We start from the raw sequence: 21,196 nt of genomic DNA, 5'->3' as shown, positions 1-21,196 counted from the left end.
GAACACCAATGGCAGAAAGGAAAGATCTGAATAGTTCACATCAGTGAGGTCACAGGATGTGTCTTGTCTTACAGATAATGAATGGGTGTGAGAAGAGTACAATCATCTGTAAAAGGTCATTATATTTCTACATTGAAAAAATCCCAGTGAGATCTGAGAATAAGCAGAATCACAGTTTATGGACTGTAGTCTGTGGAACTTCACAAAGACTCAACAGGACTGGAATGTCTTTCCAATTGTCTTGCTGCCTGTTACGGTAATAGAGATGTAGGCTATTCTCTAATAAAGGTGCATGGAAACATCTGTGAGATGAGAGAAGAAATGCCAAATCTGACCATATCCAGGAGTTGGTTTCTCTAGTTTACATGATTCAGTTACTTGGCTATGTCTGCAGCACAGGAGGTTGGTGGCACCTTACTTGGGGAGGACGGATTCGTGGTAATGGCTGGAGCCACCATATAACAATATTACAGTGTACGTTTGTGTAGAGTGCATGTGCTAGCGTGTGTGCGTATGCGTGTGTCTCTTCACAGTGCCCGCTGTTCCATAAGATTAATTTGTATCTGTTTTTTAAAATCTGATTCTACTGCTTGCATCAGTTACCTGATGTGGAATAGAGTTCCATGTAGCCATGGCCCTATGTAGTACTGTGCGATTGTGAAGAGAACTCTTGTGGCATGTCTTGTGGGGTATGCATGGTTGTCTGAGCTGTGTGCTAGTGGTTTTAACAGACACCTCGGTGCATTCAGCTTGTCAACACTTCTTACAAAAACAAGTAATGATGAAGTCAATCTCTCCTCTACTTTGAGCCATGAGAGATTGACATGCATATTATTAATGTTAGCTCTCCGTGTACATTTAAGGGCCAGCCGTGCTGCCCTGTTCTGAGCCAATTGTAATTTTCCTAAGTCCCTCTTTGTGTCACCTGACCATAAGACTGAACAGTAGTCCAGGTGCGACAAAACTAGGGTGTGAACCTGACACGTACAGTAAAACAGAAGGCTATTGTTTTTTTGCTGCTGTGTACCAAGCATGGTCCTATTACGGTAAGAGTTAAGGACACATTATCATTACTATGCTGAGTCCATATTCCAGATGGCTTAAATAAGGACCTAACCTCACTATACTACAGTAGCACTAAAACACTAGACAAAGGAGAAAAACAGGGGAATGAGGGAGAGGGGGCGAAAGAGAGAGGAAATTTAATTGAATTGAGAAAATGAGAGAGAGAGTGGGGAGGGAAAGAGGGAGATACAGAGAGAGAGAGAGTGGGGAGGGAAAGAGGGAGAGACAGAGAGAGAGAGAGACAGAAAAATATAATTACTTCACACATTGGAAAGAATTAACAAAAAAACTGAACAAACTAGAATGCTATTTGGCTCTAAAAAGAGAGTACACAGTGGCAGAATACCTGACCACTGTGACTGACCCAAAATTAAGGAAATATTTGACTATGTACAGACTCCGTGAGCATAGCCTTGCTATTGAGAAAGGCCACCGAAGGCAGACCTGGTTGTCAAGAGAAGATAGGCTATGTGCACACTGCCCACTAAATGAGGTGGAAACTGAGCTGCTTGTCCTAACCTCCTGCCAAATGTATGACCATATTAGAGACACATATTTCCCTCAGATTGCACAGACACACAAAGAATTCAGATAAACTCCCACAGCTATTGGGTGAAATTCCACAGTGTGCAATCACAGCAGCAAGATTTGTGACCTGTTGCCACAAGAAAAGGGCAACAGTCATTGTAAATACAACTCACTTTTGTTTATTATCTATTTCACTTGCTTTGGAAATGTAAACATATGTTTCCCAAGCCAATAAAGCCCAAAAATTGAAATTGAAATTGAATTGAGAGGGGGAAGGAGGGAGAGAGAGAGAGAGAGAGCTACAGGAGAAGAACAAGGAGTGAGAGAAAGCGATGTCATGTTTCAACATCTGCTCTTAGACTTGACAATGGTAGGAAGTGGTGTTCTGTAGCCTCCTATCAGGAGAGTGGACTGTACCATAACAATAATGTTATGGTGAATTGGGAGGGAGAGACTACATTAACACTAATGCAATGTGTGTAAGTAAGGGTCACACAGTAAGTGTTTGTTGGAATGTCATTGTGACTTTTCATATCGGCTGTTAAGTGTCACATTCATGAAACCGATAATAATTACCCCAAAATATGATTTTCATCATCTCACATGCTTAGCAAGAGCATGGTGTTCTCCATAGCATTCATGTCTTTAATGGTATGTAGCTCATAAGAATTCTAGGGACTGGAACAAATCCTCAAAGAAAACAACAAATGTTTTTTACACCTTGGAATATCTCCAGCACTGTAAAGATAATTGAATTACCCTACACTGTTTGTTTTGGTTTTATTCTTAAGGGGGTACTCTCATTGTGCAAATGGTGGATTACATTTATCCATCCAATCCAAAATGTGTTTTGCATCCAAACAATGGACTACACGCTCACTTTCCTCTCCAGCCCCAGTGGATCAGCTCAGGAAACTTAACAATAGAACCCTACTGACACACACACACACACACACACACACACACACACACACACACTAGGGTTGCTTCCCGGTTTTCTACACTTCACCCAAAGTTTTGCGTAAGCATTGGCTGGAGGGGAGGGGTTTACACCATTGCTAAATCCATGAGAGGTAGTGTGTAAATACACACTTAAATTGAAGGGTGGAGAACATATCGTATAGAAAGTCTAGTCAAATGTCCTAATCTCTATTCCCTTGACTAAGACTGCTTCCCGATTCTCTTCCCTTCTCCTGAAGTATGGTCTTCTCCTGAAGTATGGTCTTCTCCTGAAGTATGGTCTTCTCCTGAAGTATGGTCTTCTCCTGAAGTATGGTCTTCTCCTGAAGTATGGTCTTCTGCTGAAGTATGGTCTTCTGCTGAAGTATGGTCTTCTGCTGAAGTATGGTCTTCTGCTGAAGTATGGTCTTCTCCTGAAGAATGGTCTTCTCCTGAAGTATGGTCTTCTCCTGAAGTATGGTCTTCTGCTGAAGTATGGTCTTCTCCTGAAGTATGGTCTTCTCCTGAAGTATGGTCTTCTCCTGAAGTATGGTCTTCTGCTGAAGTATGGTCTTCTGCTGAAGTATGGTCTTCTCCTGAAGTATGGTCTTCTGCTGAAGTATGGTCTTCTCCTGAAGTATGGTCTTCTCCTGAAGTATGGTCTTCTGCTGAAGTATGGTCTTCTGCTGAAGTATGGTCTTCTGCTGAAGTATGGTCTTCTGCTGAAGTATGGTCTTCTCCTGAAGTATGGTCTTCTCCTGAAGTATGGTCTTCTCCTGAAGTATGGTCTTCTCCTGAAGTATGGTCTTCTCCTGAAGTATGGTCTTCTCCTGAAGTATGGTCTTCTGCTGAAGTATGGTCTTCTGCTGAAGTATGGTCTTCTGCTGAAGTATGGTCTTCTGCTGAAGTATGGTCTTCTCCTGAAGTATGGTCTTCTGCTGAAGTATGGTCTTCTGCTGAAGTATGGTCTTCTGCTGAAGTATGGTCTTCTGCTGAAGTATGGTCTTCTGCTGAAGTATGGTCTTCTGCTGAAGTATGGTCTTCTCCTGAAGTATGGTCTTCTGCTGAAGTATGGTCTTCTGCTGAAGTATGGTCTTCTGCTGAAGTATGGTCTTCTGCTGAAGTATGGTCTTCTGCTGAAGTATGGTCTTCTGCTGAAGTATGGTCTTCTGCTGAAGTATGGTCTTCTCCTGAAGAATGGTCTTCTGCTGAAGAATGGTCTTCTCCTGAAGAATGGTCTTCTGCTGAAGTATGGTCTTCTCCTGAAGTATGGTCTTCTGCTGAAGTATGGTCTTCTCCCTGTCATGGATTTGCAGTAAAAGCATTGTATTCGTGTTAACATTGACTGGTGGGAGTTACCAATGTGGCTAAATCCATCAGAGGGAGGGAGGAAATGCACCCTTCAGGAGAACGATAGAGAACCTAACTTAATTCTAGACCTGCATGCCAAGCCCGAAAGACCATAGAGAGTTGAACACAGAACTGCAGTGCGAAGGCTAATCTTCTATTTCATCTCTACCAGGATGAGCCTGTTTTGGTCCTCTTTCTACCCAGGATGACCCTGCCCTCCAGCCCATAGGCTAGCTATCTACGGATAACCCTTCCCTCAGGCTGCTCTCTATCTCTGGTCAAAGTATCAAAGGCTAATATGTGTTTCAATCCAAAATGAAGGAGTTAGAGGGGGTAAAAGTCGTCTTAATTTGAGCACCACGAGGGAGCATGGAGACCTTATGATCTCAATCATGTCTCGTTACTCGAGTCGAGGCTATTTAGCATGGGTCAGATCTATACTCTACAACATGGGTCAATTCCCCAACACCGGAAAGCAATGCTGCAGACACTTGAGGAGATTTGACTCCCCTGAAGTGTATCAATTTTAATGACACACAGCCCTGGGCAGATTGAACTCACCATGACCAGAGGAAAGCTGTCAAACCATAAGGAAGTCAAAAATAGAGGATCCAGTCAGACTGTCACTGATCCTGAGTGGATCAGATGTTTGTCAATTAAATTAGTCAAAGTATAAAATGCAGCGCAACAGTAAGCAGCATCACTGTACAGTGTGATGGTCCAGTTGATGTTCATGCCATTGCCTATGTTGTTAATGTTGTGCTTTACAAAGGGCCACCCATGTATTCAACATAAATATTTTAAATGCTTTGCTCAAGGGGTCTAAATTCTAGAAGCCGTATCATTTTTAGGGATTGAACTTGCGGTCACAAGTCTGATCCTCTGACCACTTCTCTACTCATGTCATATGTCACGCTTGGGGCTTCTTCTGTTCAGAACTGCTGCCCAAGAAGAATCTGATATCCTCCAATTGCAATGAGCGATGGAAATGCACTGAATGTAATGTCACGTTGCAAACAATTGTGTAGTAGACTGGTAGCCTCTGAATTCCTATGACAATACCTCACAGAACCACTGCTTGCATGCTGCAACCCTGTGAATACGATTGGTGTGAAACTGCACGTTGGGGGGAAAGTTACTGCTGAGGTGTAGCTTGGCATCCTTTACTGTTCACCCCACTTACAACAAATTACTGGAAGAGGGGATTTGTTTTTTTATGGGTGCCGGTAGAAGTAGCTTTCGTAAAAACAAAGAGAGAGTTCACTTAGATCTGAATAACAAAGTTCACAGCATGCAGTGACTTAGGATCAATGGCAAAATGCATTGAATTTCATAATGGCTTGGCTTCCAACTTTGGAACGCTCCTTCACAACAATCCAATTTAGCCCCATAAAATCTGTCAACTGTGAACGACTCAGAGAGAGAACATGTTTCACAACACCAAAAGTAACTGGGAGAGAGGGGAGAGAGGTTATGCCCTTGCTGTAACCCCCAGCTTTGAACTATTGTTGACAGAGTCAAAAGGCAAGGGCACGCTGATAGCCTAGGCATGGTCGTGAAAACAGAGCGCGAGTGAAAGAGAAGGTGACAGACAGAAAGAGAGAGAGAGAGAGAAAGTTGAAGAAAGAGAGTGAGAAATAGGGACATCGAGAGAGAGAGAGAGAGTTGAAGAAAGAGAGAGAGGGGGAGTTGAAGAAAGAGAGAAAGAGAGTTGAAGAAAGAGAGAGAGAGAGAGAGAGGGAGTTGAAGAAAGAGAGAGGGAGTTGAAGAAAGAGATAGAGAGAGGGAGTTGAAGAAAGAGAGAGAGAGAGAGAGGGAGTTGAAGAAAGAGAGAGAGAGAGAGAGAGAGTTGAAGAAAGAGAGAGAGTTGAAGAAAGATAGAGAGAGAGTTGAAGAAAGAGAGAGAGAGTTGAAGAAAGAGAGAGAGAGTTGAAGAAAGACAGAAAGATAGAGAAAGAAAGAAAGAAAGACAGAGAAAGAGGGAGAGAAAGTGAGAAAGACAGAGAGGGAGAGAAAGTGAGACAGAGAAAGAGAGGGAGAGAAAGACAGAGAGAGAGAAAGAGAGAGAGGGAGAGAGAGGATGTTTGAGCGATTAAAACCCTTGTATGTCTAATCCCTTAGATCGCAATATCTACTAAGCTAAGCTATGAAATTGTTTTAAGGGGGTCATAAAATGTATAATTTAGCCATTTGATTTTGCATTTTAGGACCCCTTTAGGTATAAAAATATATATACATATATAAAAAATGTATGAAACATTGAATTTTGCCTTTACCGCTATAGCCCATAGAAAGTCATTGAATAACACGTTCATGAAAGGCAACACAAAGTCAAAAAATTTATATTAAGGAAAAAGGTTTTGAAATGTCTGTCCTTTATCTAAAATATAAGACAACTATAATACTAATGTAGAAGTGTTTATTTTTGGCTCATTTTACCTCTTATTAACTTTTTCATTTTTTGCAATTTGTACAGCCTGGTCCTGGGTTACCTTCGGAACTCCCCTGAAGCTTGTGTGTGTCATAGAGCAGATCAAACCGGATCGGTCTGGACAGTCGGTTTTGTGAGAAGATCTCTTCGAAATCAGGATGTCCAGGACAGAGAGTTGAGACGACTGCCATAAAGCATGTGGATGTCGTAGAGCTAAACAACTGACGCTGTCATGTTCCTGAAAGTCTCCCCTTTCGGTATTGGTGACATATTAGTTTGTAGCTCACACGGTTCGGGTTTTACAGATGATTGCATGGCAATTTTCTTGTCCAGATCCTCTCATGTGTAGAAAAATGCCGCTTTCCCAAGCCACATGTTATGGAATAGGTGCATAATTTATAATGGCAGAAAGAGGGGATTGAGCTGCAGCCACTACAAGAAACGGTAAGTCTCTAGCATAAACCCACTGGGATCTATTCAAGATTCAAAATTATGTCACTGTTTGATGCGGTAGAGCGTCAATCGACATTAGGGGGATATTATTAAACCTCTTGAAGCTAGGGGGCAGAATTTTTATGTTTGGAAAAATAACGCTCCCAATGTAAGCTGCCTATTTCTCAGGTCCAGATGCTAGAATATGCATATAATTGACAGAGTAGGATAGAAAACACTCTAAAGTTTCCAAAACTGTCAAAATATTGTCTGTGAGTATAACAGAACTGATTTTGCAGGCGAAAACCTGATGAAATCCAACCCGGAAGTGACTCTTATTTTGAAAAATCACTGTTCCATTGCCTGCCTTTCGTCCATTTAAAGGGATATCAACCAGATTCCTTTTCCTATGGCTTCCTCAGGGTGTGAACAGTCTTTAGACATAGTTTCAAGCTTTTATTCTGAAAAATGAGCGAGATTTATCAAATCGCGTCAGTGGATAGCTGAATGTCCTTCCATTAGTTCATGCGCGCGAAAGTTGTAGCTCGACATTTTCTTTATCTCTGTTATTGAATAGTTTACCGTCCGGTTGAAATATTATCGATTATTTATGTTAAAAACAACCTGAGGATTGATTATTAAAAACGTTTGACATGTTTCTACGAACTTTACGGATACTATTTGGAATTTTCGTCAACCCTTGATGACCTGCCTAAGGCTGTGGAATACTGAACATAACGCGCCAAACAAATGGAGGTTTTTTTATATAAAAATAATCTTTATCGAACAAAAGGAACATTTATTGTGTAACTGGGAGTCTCGTGAGTGCAAACATCCGAAGATCATCAAAGGTAAGCGATTAATTTGATTGCTTTTCTGACTTTCGTGACCAATCTACATTGCTGCTAGGTGTTTGTAATGTTTTGTCTAGTGATCGATAAACTCACACAAACGCTTGGATTGCTTTCGCTGTAAATCATATTTTCAAAATTTGACAAGACAGGTGGATTAACAACAAGCTAAACTGTGTTTTGCTATATTGCACTTGTGATTTCATGAATATAAATATTTTTAGCAAATTTTTTATTTTATTTGGCGCTCTGCAATTCAGCGGTTGTTGATGAAAATGATCCCGCTAAAGGGATCCGTGCGTCAAGAAGATTTAAGAGAGAGAGAGACGAGAGGCTATGTTTGAGCCATTGTTGACAAAACCGAAATGCCACAGCACCCTGATATCCTAGGCATGGCCATTAGGACAGAGGAGCAGATAGGGCCTCCAGGGGCCTGAGGAGGGTACATGGGGCGGGGCCAGAGTGTTTACATGGCTCTAATTGGCCAAGATAAGTTGTGTCTCATCAAACCCAGAAAGTAAAGTACCGATGTTGGTGATTCATTGTATCACCTTGGAAATCACAGCTGCCATTCCCTAAAAGGCATTTCCTGTTTATTGGGTATGTGCAACGCGTTTTAAACTAACTGTCCAAATACTGTTCCTAAATTAGGCTGAAACAAGGAAGTAAAAAAGGGAAAAGTCTAGTTTCTCTTTGAGAACAAGATGACTCATCACCCCTCCCATGTCTGGTTCATGTTTACATTGCCTTTCTTCTCCGTCATAGTTCTGAGAATAGAATCAGTAGAATCACTCTGCTTTATTTCATGCTGAGTTGTCAGAAAATGGTTTGAACCCTTTCCAATCCATGTCCCCTGTGTAGGAAAAGGTCACTGACTCAATATCCACATTGAGCTATTTCCCTAGCCTGCGGTATTCATCTTTAACAGGGAGTGGATTCAGGGTTTTAAAAATGGTCAGAGAGCAAGGGAGGGAGAGACAAGAAAGCAGTAAATAAATGAAATAAGAGAAAGCAAACTTCTTACTGTCTTTTCTTATTTCTGTCATGACTAATTTGATTATTTGATTCAGAGAGGGGAACTTCATTCGCTCTATCTATCTTCCATCTTTAGTCATTCACATTAACTAACAGTTTATTGTTTTATAGTTCCTGATTGACCTCTTCCTTCATCTCTTCCAACATCCGGGAGATTTGGATCTGGGTTCTGAGATGAGTATTTTGAGAATATGAAAATACCACAGAGTTCAGTCTTTAGTGGTGGTTTAATCAGTGAGATGTCAACCATCCAGAATACATAAAAGCAAACATAACACACAAATACAAGCTCCAGTTTCTTATGTATATTCCAGGTTCCTTGTATGTAACAGACTCCTAGTTGTTCAGTGAAAATCCCATTCACTACAGGGAATATGAAATAAGCAGGGATTTACTTTACTGTGGCATTACGCTAATTTGGTGACTGGTAGTCCAGTAGGCAAATATCTTCCTGTTAGGATACACAATCTAAACAAATTTCCTTCATTTATAAAGGATTTGCTCAGGACAAGCATCTTCATAAGCTGTCTGTAGTATGTATATTTCCTATTCTACGATACATCTCCCATAACAGGCAGTGACAGTGGGAACGGACATAGGTGGGGTGGGGTAGAAAGGGAGGATAAAATATGACCACTAATCAGTGTCTTCCTGGTATATAGTTGTGTGTCCTGTTGTGTGTCCTGTGTGGCTCAGTTGGTAGAGCTTGGCACTTGCAAAACCAGGGTTGTGGGTTTGACTCCCACAGGGGACCAGTATGATTTTAAAAAATACAAATGTATGCACTCACTACTGTAAATTCCACTGGATAGGAGTGTCTGCTAAATGACTCAAATGTATAACTGATAGTTCACAACAGTCTTGCCTGTGTCTTCCACCTATCTAATTCTCACTGTGTGTTACAGGAGCCATGAGTAAATAACAGTCATCTGCAATGTGTTAACTAACAGATGCAGTGAACCTCAACATTTACCTCCTGTGTGTATGAAACATCTAGAAATATGTATTGGAAAATAGGGGAAGGGTTGTAGAGAATCGAAGGACCATACATGCAATAAGAAATCTTAGGTGCTGGTTTAAGGCAGGTAGCAACCACCACAGAACGTCCGGTCAGAACCAGGATGAGGCGGATGTCCAGGTTAGGGGGAGCTTATTGGAAGAAGATGTTCACATTCACACACAAATCAAATTGTATTTGTCACATGCACCCAATACAACAGGTGTAGGTAGACCTTACAGTGAAATGCTTACTTATACAAGCCCTTAACCAACAATGCAGTTTTAAGGAAATACCTTTAAAAAAAGTAACAGATAAAAACAAATAATTAAGGACTATATACAGGGGGTACCGGTTCAGAGTCAATGTCAATGTGTCACTGTGTGAGGGCATCACACACACATCTGACCACTCATGGTTCAGATAACTGAGAATCATGTCCAGTGATAACTGACATTAATTATGTGGTCGTTTAGATGCACGCACAATTAAACATCAGACATAAAGGGATACAGTCTACAGGAGGAAAAGTTCAACAGGAGGGAAACCGTGGAAGTGCTCATCAGGATGGGGAAAGTGTCACAAGCCGGCTCATAGCCTGTGACAAAAATGAGGGGACACGAACAACAGGTATAGGCCAATTAAAAGGTTCTTTGATATAAACAAAACGATTAACTTTAAACTAAGAAAAAGGAATGAGGTGTGGAAGTATCATGATGTAAGGTGTATGTAAAGTGCATGGATGCGTGAATCTGTGTGTGTGAATATGACTGAGTGAAAACTATGCAAAACTACAAAGGAACAAACAAAACAGGATCATACCTGGAGGAGCAGAGAGAGAGAGAGAGATGATTAGTGAAGCAGCAGTTTAAATACCCTGAGCCCAGGTGACTCCAATCACTAACGACCCTCCTCTGCCTGCAGGAGGAACCGCCCCCTGCACTGCAGAGGAGGAGCCGTGACAAAAGCATGTTTCTGACCACACAGCATGCTGGGGTCATAGACTAACTGAAACTGAAGTCCCGGGAATCAAGGCCACTGATAGACTGAAGGAGATGCGATGATAAGTATTAGGTGTAACCTTGACCAATAAGACACTAACAAAAGTGTGGGTCCTGTGAATGAGAGACTAAGCTGCCCGACTAGAACTAACCAGAAGGGATTGCTAGAACCAGCTGACTGAAGCTGGCTATTTTAACATGTACAGTATTATACAGTAATGAAACGGACACACAATGTTCAAGCCACTGAGGGATTGTAGAAACAGACAGGCAGGTATCTACTATGGCATTACCTCCCAAATGGAAAATATAGTTAAGGTATATAGGAATACATCTCATATAACCAGCATCCAAAACCACACACACACACACACACCACAACAACAGCGCCGTGAGGCTCAAGGCATAGTCTCAATCTGAGAATTGTTATGAAAAATGTGCGGTAATAATCAACCTCACTTCTCGGTTTCAGTGGCTACATGTTCTCTTACTTATTATGATATTTTAACAATGGGAGGTTGTCACAATCTTGCCTGTAATCAAAACGGATATGCTCTTAATAAACAGAACAAATCAATTTGGTTTCCAGGCTAATCCCAATCCCCTCATACAGCTAACTCTTAGACAAAAAGGTGCTATCTAGAACCTAACAAGGTTCTTCAGCTGTCCCAATAGAAGAACCCTTTGAAGATCCCTTTTTGGTTCCACGTAGAACCCTTTTGGCTCCAGATATAACCCCTTTGGGTTCCATGTAGGACCCTTTTCACAGAGGGCACATGCAACCAAAAAGTGTTCTACCTGGACCCAAAAAGGGTTCTACCTGGACCCAAAAAGTGTTCTACCTGGACCCAAAAAGGGTTTTACCTGGACCAAAAAAGTGTTCTATCTGGACCCAAAAAGTATTCTACCTGGACCCAAAAAGTATTCTACCTGGACCCCAAAAAGGTTTTCCTATGGTCACAGCAGAAGAAACCTTTTAAAACCATTTTTTACAAGAGTGTAACCTAATTTCTGGATGTTATTCCCCCTGTCTACCATAAGAAACCCACAAGGATCTTCTCTAGAACAAGCGTAGTGAATTAACTGTCAGTAGGGTTAGGTAAGAGTCGACCATCGTACTATGCATGCTTGTCATAACTTGTCATAAGACAGGAGCACACATACCTCTAAATCTTAAACTAATGTTATCCTGTTATTACAGCCCAGAAATTAAAGCAAATGTCATTTGTACAGATTGTATTATCGATAAGGAGATGGTAAAGGTTATGTTCTTTACACGTTAATGATAGAGCAATTTTTTGGCAAATATTTTTACTGAAATAGTTCCATCAACATTTCGTGTGACCTCAGTCGCTTTTATTGTTAATTGGTTTTCTTTGACATTATCAGGTAGTTGTCAGTCATCCCACTGCTGGCTTGCTTCTGACGCTAATCAGGGTTGGTCCTGGTCAATCCCTTGATGGGAGACCAGATCCTGTCGGAAGTGGTGTTGGAGAGCCAGTAGGAGACACCCTTTCCTCTGGTCTAAAAAAAATATCCCAATGATTGGGGACATTGCTCTGTGTAGGGTGCTGTCTTTTGGACGTGATGTTAAATGGGTGTCCTGACTCTCTGTGGTCACTAAAGATCCCTTGGCACTTACTGTAAGAGTAGGGGTGTTAACCCTGGTGTCCTGACTCTCTGTGGTCACTAAAGATCCCCATGGCACTTACTGTAAGAGTAGGGGTGTTAACCCTGGTGTCCTGACTAAATTCCCAATCTGGCCCTCATACCATCATGGTCACCTAATCATCCCCAGTCTACAATTGGCTCATTTATCCTCTCCCCTGTAACTATTCCCCAGGTTGTTGCTGTAAATGATAATGTGTTCTCAGTCAGCCTACCTGGTAAAATAAGGGTTAAAGAAAAAATGTTGCCAGTTGCCTATTTAAATGTGAAGTATTAGGTATAGGGCTGGGGGCACCTGCTATTTTCCCCTAATTCCACAAGTTGTAGCAAATGAATATCTTTTGAAATAGGCTATGGAACACAACACTGGTGGTGGTGGAGTACTGGCAAAAAAGGTTGACATTTCCAAGACAAATTGGTTTGGTAGCGATTCCCCATTCCAAAATAACTAACCGCTATTATTTCCAGAGTCAGACGTCTCTGTCACTGGTTTTATTTGCATGGTAAGATTTTCCCATGGGTCGACTTGGCAAGCCAACTCCCACACACTCAGTGCCTATGATATCAGGGTGAACTGAAGTCTTGGGTCCTGACTTCTTCTCCCGGCCCCGTCCACTCCACACAGTAGCCTACGCAGCAGAAGAGGATATGGAGCAGTGATGTGCCGGGAGACCAGGAGAATAATAACACTTCTTTTTAAAAACGGAATAAATGCCCGTCTTTAAGTGACAGTTACAGGGTTCCTCTTGTAAATTTAAAATACTTCAAACGCAGATGCTAGCATGCAGGAAATGCCAGACTAATTCTCAGATTATTTCAATCACCCCTCACGCCTCTAGAGAGTTCTGTCTTCAGTTGAATATTGCGCGTCTGACGGGAAGGGTCGAAGAATACCAGCTCCAGCCGCCGTGGAAACGGATTATTCCAAGATGCTCCGGCAAATGCAATATTTGAAATTAACGACAGCACTCGGTAGGTGATATTTTCTCTGAATATGCATGTTATCACCAGTTTATTAACCTACAAGCGAACAGTCTGTCGCGCGCGCATGTTTTAACTTGTGTGTGTCCACTATTCAGGTTCCTGTGCGCGTCCCACAGGCACACAGACATTAACCGTGTACTCAATTATTAATGATTCAGCGTGACTCATAAAAGCATCCATTAGGTGTAAATTGCTTTTACATTGAATTTACAATTTTTTAACCTCGGGCAGGGGCGGGGGGGGGGGGGGGGGGGGGGGGGGGTACACCAGTAGAATTCAGCATGAATTATGGTTTGGAGCCTAATTTGGACGCTTTAGTGAGTGGTGCAACTTCCTGTGAGAAACATTGAACATACAAAAGTAGAACTAGAACTGTCCTGGTTCGTATTAACTGTCCTGGTTCCTGGTTCCTATTAACTTCTTCTGAGACAGTTATAATGGCTTGGATTACTTTTTGCTGTGCCTTCAAAAAGTATTCAGACCCCTTTGACTTATTCCAAATTTTATTGTGTTACAGACTGAACTCAAATGGATAAAAAAAAAAAAAACATTCTCACCCATCCACACACAATACCCAATAATGACAAAGTGAAAATATGTTTTTTGAAAATAACATTTCTCATTTACATAATATTCACACCACTGAGTCAATACTTTGTAGAAGCACCTTGGGCAGTGATTACAGCTGTGAGTCTTTCTGGGTAAGTCTCTTAGAGCTTTCCACACCTGGATTTTGCAACATTTGTCCATTAATATTAAAACAAATTTTCAAGCTCGATCAAATTGGTTGTTGATCGTTACTAGACAACCATTTTCAGGTCTTGCCATAGATTGTCAAGTAGATTTAAGTCACAACAGTAACTTGGCCACTCAGGAACATTCACTGTCTTCTTGGTAAGCAACTCCAGTGTAGATTTGGCCTTGTGTTTTAGGTTATTGTCCTGCTGAATGGTGAATTCATCCTCCAGTTACTGGTGGACAGAAGACTGAATCAGGTTTTCTTCTAGGATTTTGCCTGTGCTTAGCGCCATTCCATGTATGTTTTATCCTGAAAACTCCCCAGTCCTTAAACATTACAAGCACACCCAAAAGCTGATGCAGCCACCACTATGCTTGACAATATAGAGAGTGGTACTCAGTGATGTGTTGTATTGGATTTGCCCTAAACATAACAATTTGTATTCAGGTCAAAAAGTTAATTGCTCTGCCAAATGTTTTGCACCATTACTTTACTGCCTTATTGCAAACAGGGTGCATGTTTTGGAATATTTTAATTCTGTACAGGCTTCCTTCTTTTCACTCTGTCATTTAGGTTAGCATTGTGGAGTAACTACAATGTTGTTGATCCATCCTCAGTTTTTTCCTATCACAGCCATTAAACTCCGTAACAATTTTAAAGTCACCATTGGTGAAATCCGTGAGCAGTTCCCTTCCTCTCCAGCAACTGAGTTAGGAAGGATGCCTGTATCTTTGTAGTGTCGGGGTGTATTGATACACCATCCAAAGTGTAATTAATAACGTCACCATGCTCAAAGATATATTCAATGTCTGTTGTTTTCTTCTTTGTTTCTTCTTACCCATCTACCAATAGGTGCCCTTCTTTGCGAGACATTGGAAAACCTCCCTGGTCTTTGTGGTTGAATATGTGTTTGAAATTCACTGCTCAACTGACAGACCTTACAGATAATTGAATATGTGCGGTACACAGATGAGGTAGTCATGAAAAAATGATGTTAAACACTATTATTGCACACAGAGTGAGTCTATACAACTTATTATGTGACTTGTTCATTTTTTACTCCTGAACTTATTTAGGCTTATCGTAACAAAGGGGTTGAATACTTATTGACTCAATACATTTCAGCTTTTCATTTTTAAGTAATTTGTCAAAATGTTGAAAAACATAATTCCTCTCTGACATTATGATGTTTTGTGGGGCCTGGTACACAACAACATCTGGAAAAAGTCAATGGGGGTGTGAATACTTTCTGAAGGCACTATGTAGGAATATATTTATCAACAATTTTGGTTTTTGTCTAAATTGTGATGTCTTGTATTTCGGAATACAATCAGTGCTGGGATAAAATGGGTAAGTACCTACAGTAATAATAAGTAATCTGAAGTGAATTAAATGGAGTTCTTGTGTGGTGTTAGTCCAAAGCCAGACCTCATGTCACGCAACCAGGTGTAGGATTTCTGACACTGCCGGTGATGTAATAAATTATCAATATCATTTCATTTTCAATATTCCAAAGACCAATTATTGAAAGTTTGCACATTTGGAACTCTGGGCTTATCAATATCAACTCATTTAATTTTCAGACACTTTTAAAGCCTATTTTGTACCGTTGTGTATTTGAAAACAGATATGCCTGTTGCTGGTGTGGGAAGTCCCGCAGTGACTTGTGACTGAACACTCAGCTATAAGTCCAGCAGTACTGAATTAACTTCTCAGGTCATGTTCCTGTAGTTCTAAAAGGGGGGAAAGTACCAACAATGTATTTGAGACTGGGTCTGCTTCCAAAATGGCACCATTCCCCATATAATGGCCTACTTTTGATCAGAGCCTTATGGGCCTTGGTCAAAAGTAGTTCAATACATAGGGAATAGGTTGCCATTTGGGGCGCAGCCTGGGACTGGGTCTGAAACCTTGAAATGCTCCTCTGTTACTGTAAAGTCAACAGTGTGAGCGTCCCTCTTATTCTCAGATTCCTACGCTCACATGTGACATCGGCTCGTCACCGGCTCGTGACCGTCATTAGAGAATTGAGTTAGAGATGCAGCTGGAGATAGAGGCTCACATTAGCCGCTATCACATCACACCAAGTTTGCGTCCCAAATGGTATCCTATTCCCCAGTTAGTGCACTACTTTTGAGCAGGGTCCGTAAATAGGGAATAGGGTGCCATTTGGTGCAAAGACCAAGAGTCTCCCTACTTAGGCTCTGGGTCCTCTCCCCACAGACCACTGACTGCACACTCAGACCCAGTTCATTAAACACCAAATGGAAGTAAACAGAAGTTAACAGGGAGAGACTACTTTTACATTTTCTGCTGCAAAATATTTTCCGTTCCATGACCTAATGAATCTCACCCTAGACTTCTTTAGTTCAGATGGAACAAATCTACAGTAGTGGGATAACTCATATCTCATCAGTTCCATGCCCCCTCCCTCACCCCTCCCCTCCTTGGAATAATTAATTTGTGAGGAGCTTTGTTTAGTGGTTATTGTCCTAGCTACTCGTGCTGAGTATTGAACCAATCAATGACCTTGTCTACCTCTGTGAGCTGCCTGATTGTTTATGAATGAGGGGGGCTTGGCTGGAACCTACTGGTTGGGACCATACTCAGAAATCCCATGTTAAGCTAGGAGTGCCGCTCCTGCGTGGCCCAGGGGCCCACATGTGGTTATTGTAGTGGCGGCATTTGAACCGTATAAATTCCTAACGGAGATGGGAGTACAGGTGCTTTTGGTTTGGGACCTCGAGGAGAGCTCATCTGGCTTCAATCAGGGGTGTGTGGGACTGGGACAAGTCAACTTACTCTGGACACTTGAAAACACGCGGATATGCTTAGCCATATGAATGTAAGAACACACGCACACAATCCAACCACACACACTGATGTTCTAACTCTTATACAGAATGGACACACAAAGCTCTTGGACATGTAGATTACAGGGATGTTTGTTCTTGAGGATGAAGGTGTCCAGGGATTATTTATGGTGGTCTTCTTGCTCATAATCTTTAGCCACGGTGGTTGTAACACATCAGGCAGAACATGATACACAAGAGTGTGTATTCATACATTGCAGACTGACAAAAAAAACAGTCTCAATGTCGCTAATCAATTTATGGGATGTACAGTAGGGCTTATGTAGCCAACTCGTAGCAGGGATCGGACCAAGACGCAGCGTAGTTTGTGCTCAACATGATTTAATTAAGACGATAACGTGAACACTTACAAAATACAAAAATAACAAACGTGGCAAACCGAAACAGTCCTCTCTGGTGAAATGAACACAAAGACAGGAAACAACCACCCACAAACCCCAACAAAAAACAAGCCACCTAAATATGATTCCCAATCAGAGACAACACAAAACACCTGCCTCTGATTGAGAACCATATTAGGCCAAACATAGAAACAGACAAACTAGACACACAACATAGAATGCCCACCCAGCTCACGTCCTGACCAACACTAAAACAAGTAAAACACACAAGAACTATGGTCAGAACGTGACAGATTCACTGGACAAATAATGCTAGGTTTTACACAAATGTAACAAATAAGTAAATTTTTTATAAAGAATGTAAAAAATTATACATTTGTGACATCAATGTAAAACTTTTTTCATTTGTTTTAGTCATTTAGCATATGCTCTTATCCAGAGCAGCTTACAGTAAGTACATTCATCTTAAGATAGCTAGGTGAGACAATCACATATCACAGTCAAATATACAGGATACGAACATTCCATTCCAGCTAAACAATGGATATATAGCGTTTAGCAAAAAAAACACATTGTCTTAAATCTATGAATAAAAAATCTGAGAATAGATACATTTTACACACAAAATATCCATAAGCAATCATTTCTGGTGAAAAATATATATATATAAAAAATTGGTGCATATAGCATTTTGTAAATTAACTCTTAATTTCTTTCACTGTCTGAAGGTTCCTTTATGTATGGAATGCTGCTGCAGCTGATTTGATTAAAGAGCTAATTCATTGGCTGTTTGAAGATGAGTGAAGGGGTGGAGGCCGGGCAGTTTGTCTGAAGACATTAGGGGTCTGGCTGTATTTATGAGTCTGGAGAAGAGGAGCCAGTCTGAACTGAACCCACAGCCCGACAGTCTGAATCTCTCCCATAGCAGCATCATCCTCTATAAGTAGTTCACTATGCAGATACAGTAGATGTTTGCAACCGCTGCTAATTTAATATGCACTGTAAATTCCAAAAATGAGATCGTCATTTATTTTCATTCAGTGAATTCAATGGAATAGTCCCAAAAGTGCAAACCCGCTCATCTGGCTCTCCAGGCAAGTTCAATAAAAGTATTTGAAATCATTTTGAACCCAGGTCAGGGTATACCAGTGGAGTGAGAGAAGGAGTGATGGTCAAGCTTTGTTCAACAGACAGGCTGCCACTCAGTCCCCTTAACCCTGGCCCTGGCATTGAGGGTCTCTTCTCCCCCTTTGCTTGGTCGGTCGTAAATCCAGAGCATCCCCTGGCAGACGCCCCAGATCTTCCAGAAGATCTCACTCTGAACGTCTCCCTCCATACTTGGAGCCTAAAAAAACACATTCCTTTACTGGCTGTCTGACGGGCTGACCCACTGTCTACTGTCTTCTCTTTTATTGGCTCACATGAAACACTGGAAGCAAGCAGCTTGTTGTTTGTTACTGAGAACTAGAAACTACACTCTTAGAAAAAAGTGTTCCAGAAGTGTTCTTCGGTTGTCCCCATAGGAGAACCCTTTTTGGTTCCAGGTAGAACCCTTTTAGGTTCCATGTATAACCTTCTGTGGAGAGGGTTCTACATGTAACACAAAAGGGTTCTACCTAGAACCAAAAATGGTTCTTCAATGGGTTCTCCTATGGGGACAGCCAAAGAACCCTTTTAGGTTCTAGATAGGACCCTTTTTATAAGAGTATAGATATCAAGAAGGTTTTCTTTGAGAGGTTACATCAATATGGTATGGCAGTCCCAGAAAAGAAATACGAGAACTGAAAAATCTGACTAAATATGACTTCATGAGACTCCACAAACAGTCAACATGTAAATATTGTAACAAGACATCAGGTAAAATAAACAAGACCATGTGTGTCCAGGGAATAGTATGTAGTGTCTAGTATCTACTGACTGTAACAAGACATCAGGTAAAATAAACAAGACCATGTGTGTCCACAGTCCCAATAAGCGGCCTAGCCCACTGTAAGCTGATCCCATGTCTTGAAAGATCCCATATACTGGTGTTTACAAAGCTTTTAAGAGCTCAGATGAGTAATGTTTGCCATTGAGAAAAATTACCTTGTGAAAGGGTTTAGCTCAGGCATACCAAACAACCTCTATCAAACATCACTGTATGCCAGTAGACACAATTACTGGCTTGGAAAGCAGCCAACTATAATGCTTTGTAGGAGTTTCATGTCTATACACTTGCAATCATTTAACCGGACAAATAATTGGTTTGGAAATATCAAAACCTTTGTGCTGAATGTAAAATATGACAATCTTGCGGTCAGGAAACCTTAGTAGAATTTATAGGAAAACATTTCCTGAAATTCCACCAACACATCTCCTGTGTTACACGTGGAGAGAGGACGCGTGACCATTGTTATTCTCCCTTCCATGACAGCTACAAGACCCTCCCCCTTTGGTAAATCAGATCACGCCTCCATTCTGCTCTTCCCCGCATATATACAGAAATTTAAACAAGAAGCACCCGTGATAAGGACTGTTCAGCGTTGTTCTAACCAATCAGAATTCATGCAACAGGACTGTTTCTCGATCACGTGGACTGGGAAATGTTCTGGGTCACCTCTGGAAATAACATCGACAACTACACTGACTCTGTCACTGGGCTCATCAGATAGTGCATAGAGGATGTTGTTCCTACTGTGATGATTAAAATGTAACAAACCAAAAACTGTGGATAGATGGCAGCATTCGCGCAACACTGAAAGCACGGCCTTGACCGGGAGACCCATGAGGCAACGCACAATTGGCCCAGCCTCGTCCAGGTTAGGGGAGGGTTTGGCCAGCCGGGATTTCCTTGTCAAATTGTGCTCTAGCGACTCCTTGTGGTGGGCCGGGCACCTGCAAAATTACTTTGTTTCGCCAGTTGGACACGGTTTCCTCCAATTCATTGGTGCGTCTGGCTTCCGGGTTAAGGAAGCAATGTGTCAAAAAGCAGTGCTTTTGGTCTCCTCATGTGTTGGATTCCACCATGTGTTGGAGTAATCCCAATGTAATGAAACATATTAGGGTTAAAAGCCAAGTTTCTCACTTAATTCTTTTAAAAGAACAACCGTGACTCTGGTGGGACTGGAGCAGGTGTGACGGCACATTTAGAGTCCAGTCATCTAGCAACCCCAAGGTCGTGACCTCCGGTGACCCCGGTCCCAGAGCCTCAAGAGACCCACCTCACATAAAACTGGGAAGGAGAGGTGGGGAGGATGGGTGAGAAGGAGGAGGAGGGGAAGAGGACTGTGGGAGGTGAGGAGGTGAGGGAGGTTGGGAGGTTGGTTATCTTCACTTTAGAACAACAATAAGAACAACAACAGTGGGAGAGAGGCTAGAGAGACGCCAGGCACCAGCTACAGCAACCAGGGTCGTTAGGTTCACAAACAAACACCAGCTCTGAGAAAAGATAAGAAGCTCCACAAAGCTCTGAGGGGAAGGAAAGTCAAGCTCTTCAAATGTCAAGATATAGGATAGTAGACATTTTGCTTTTTTTTCTGATGAAATGTAATAATCCGGCCATGGAAAAAAAAAAATCTGGTATGTCTTGATTGTGTTAATCCTGTTTTACACAATGCTTCAATGCTTTGAAAACAGAAAACTCTGTCCATGGTACTCTGGTGTTCTGGTGTTCTCTGGTGTTCCAGATGCACTATCAACACGCCACCAAAAGAAACACACACACACACACACACACGCGCACGCGCGCACGCACGCACGCACGCACGCACGCACGCACGCACGCACGCACGCACGCACGCACGCACGCACGCACGCACGCACACACACACACACACACACACACACACACACACACACACACACACACACACACACACATAGGATCAGAGGCTGTCAGCAGATACACCAGGCCCCTGAGGGGTGTATGTGTGTGTGTGTGCATAAATGTCTGCATGCGTGCGTGCATCTGTATCTGTGTGTGT

At 41.8% G+C, this 21,196-nt stretch overlaps 1 protein-coding gene across 3 annotated transcripts in view; it reads left to right on the top strand.

Annotated features, from left to right (window-relative positions):
• Nucleotides 1–12,913: 12,913 nt before the first annotated feature.
• The window catches only part of LOC120044924 (integrin alpha-1-like), an 85,220-nt gene continuing 76,937 nt past the window's right edge, over nt 12,914–21,196 (top strand). For all 3 annotated transcript variants that reach the window (XM_038989663.1, XM_038989664.1, XM_038989662.1), the window contains exon 1: nt 12,914–13,269. In XM_038989663.1, coding sequence (XP_038845591.1) covers nt 13,227–13,269 — 43 coding nt within the window. In that variant the 5' untranslated portion in view covers nt 12,914–13,226. The remainder of the gene's footprint in view (nt 13,270–21,196) is intronic.

Source organism: Salvelinus namaycush, chromosome 3 (genome assembly GCF_016432855.1).
Source record: "Salvelinus namaycush isolate Seneca chromosome 3, SaNama_1.0, whole genome shotgun sequence".
NCBI lineage: Eukaryota > Metazoa > Chordata > Actinopteri > Salmoniformes > Salmonidae > Salvelinus > Salvelinus namaycush.
The sequence above is the reverse complement of the archived record's forward strand: the minus strand, read 5'-3'. Positions and strand labels throughout refer to the sequence as shown.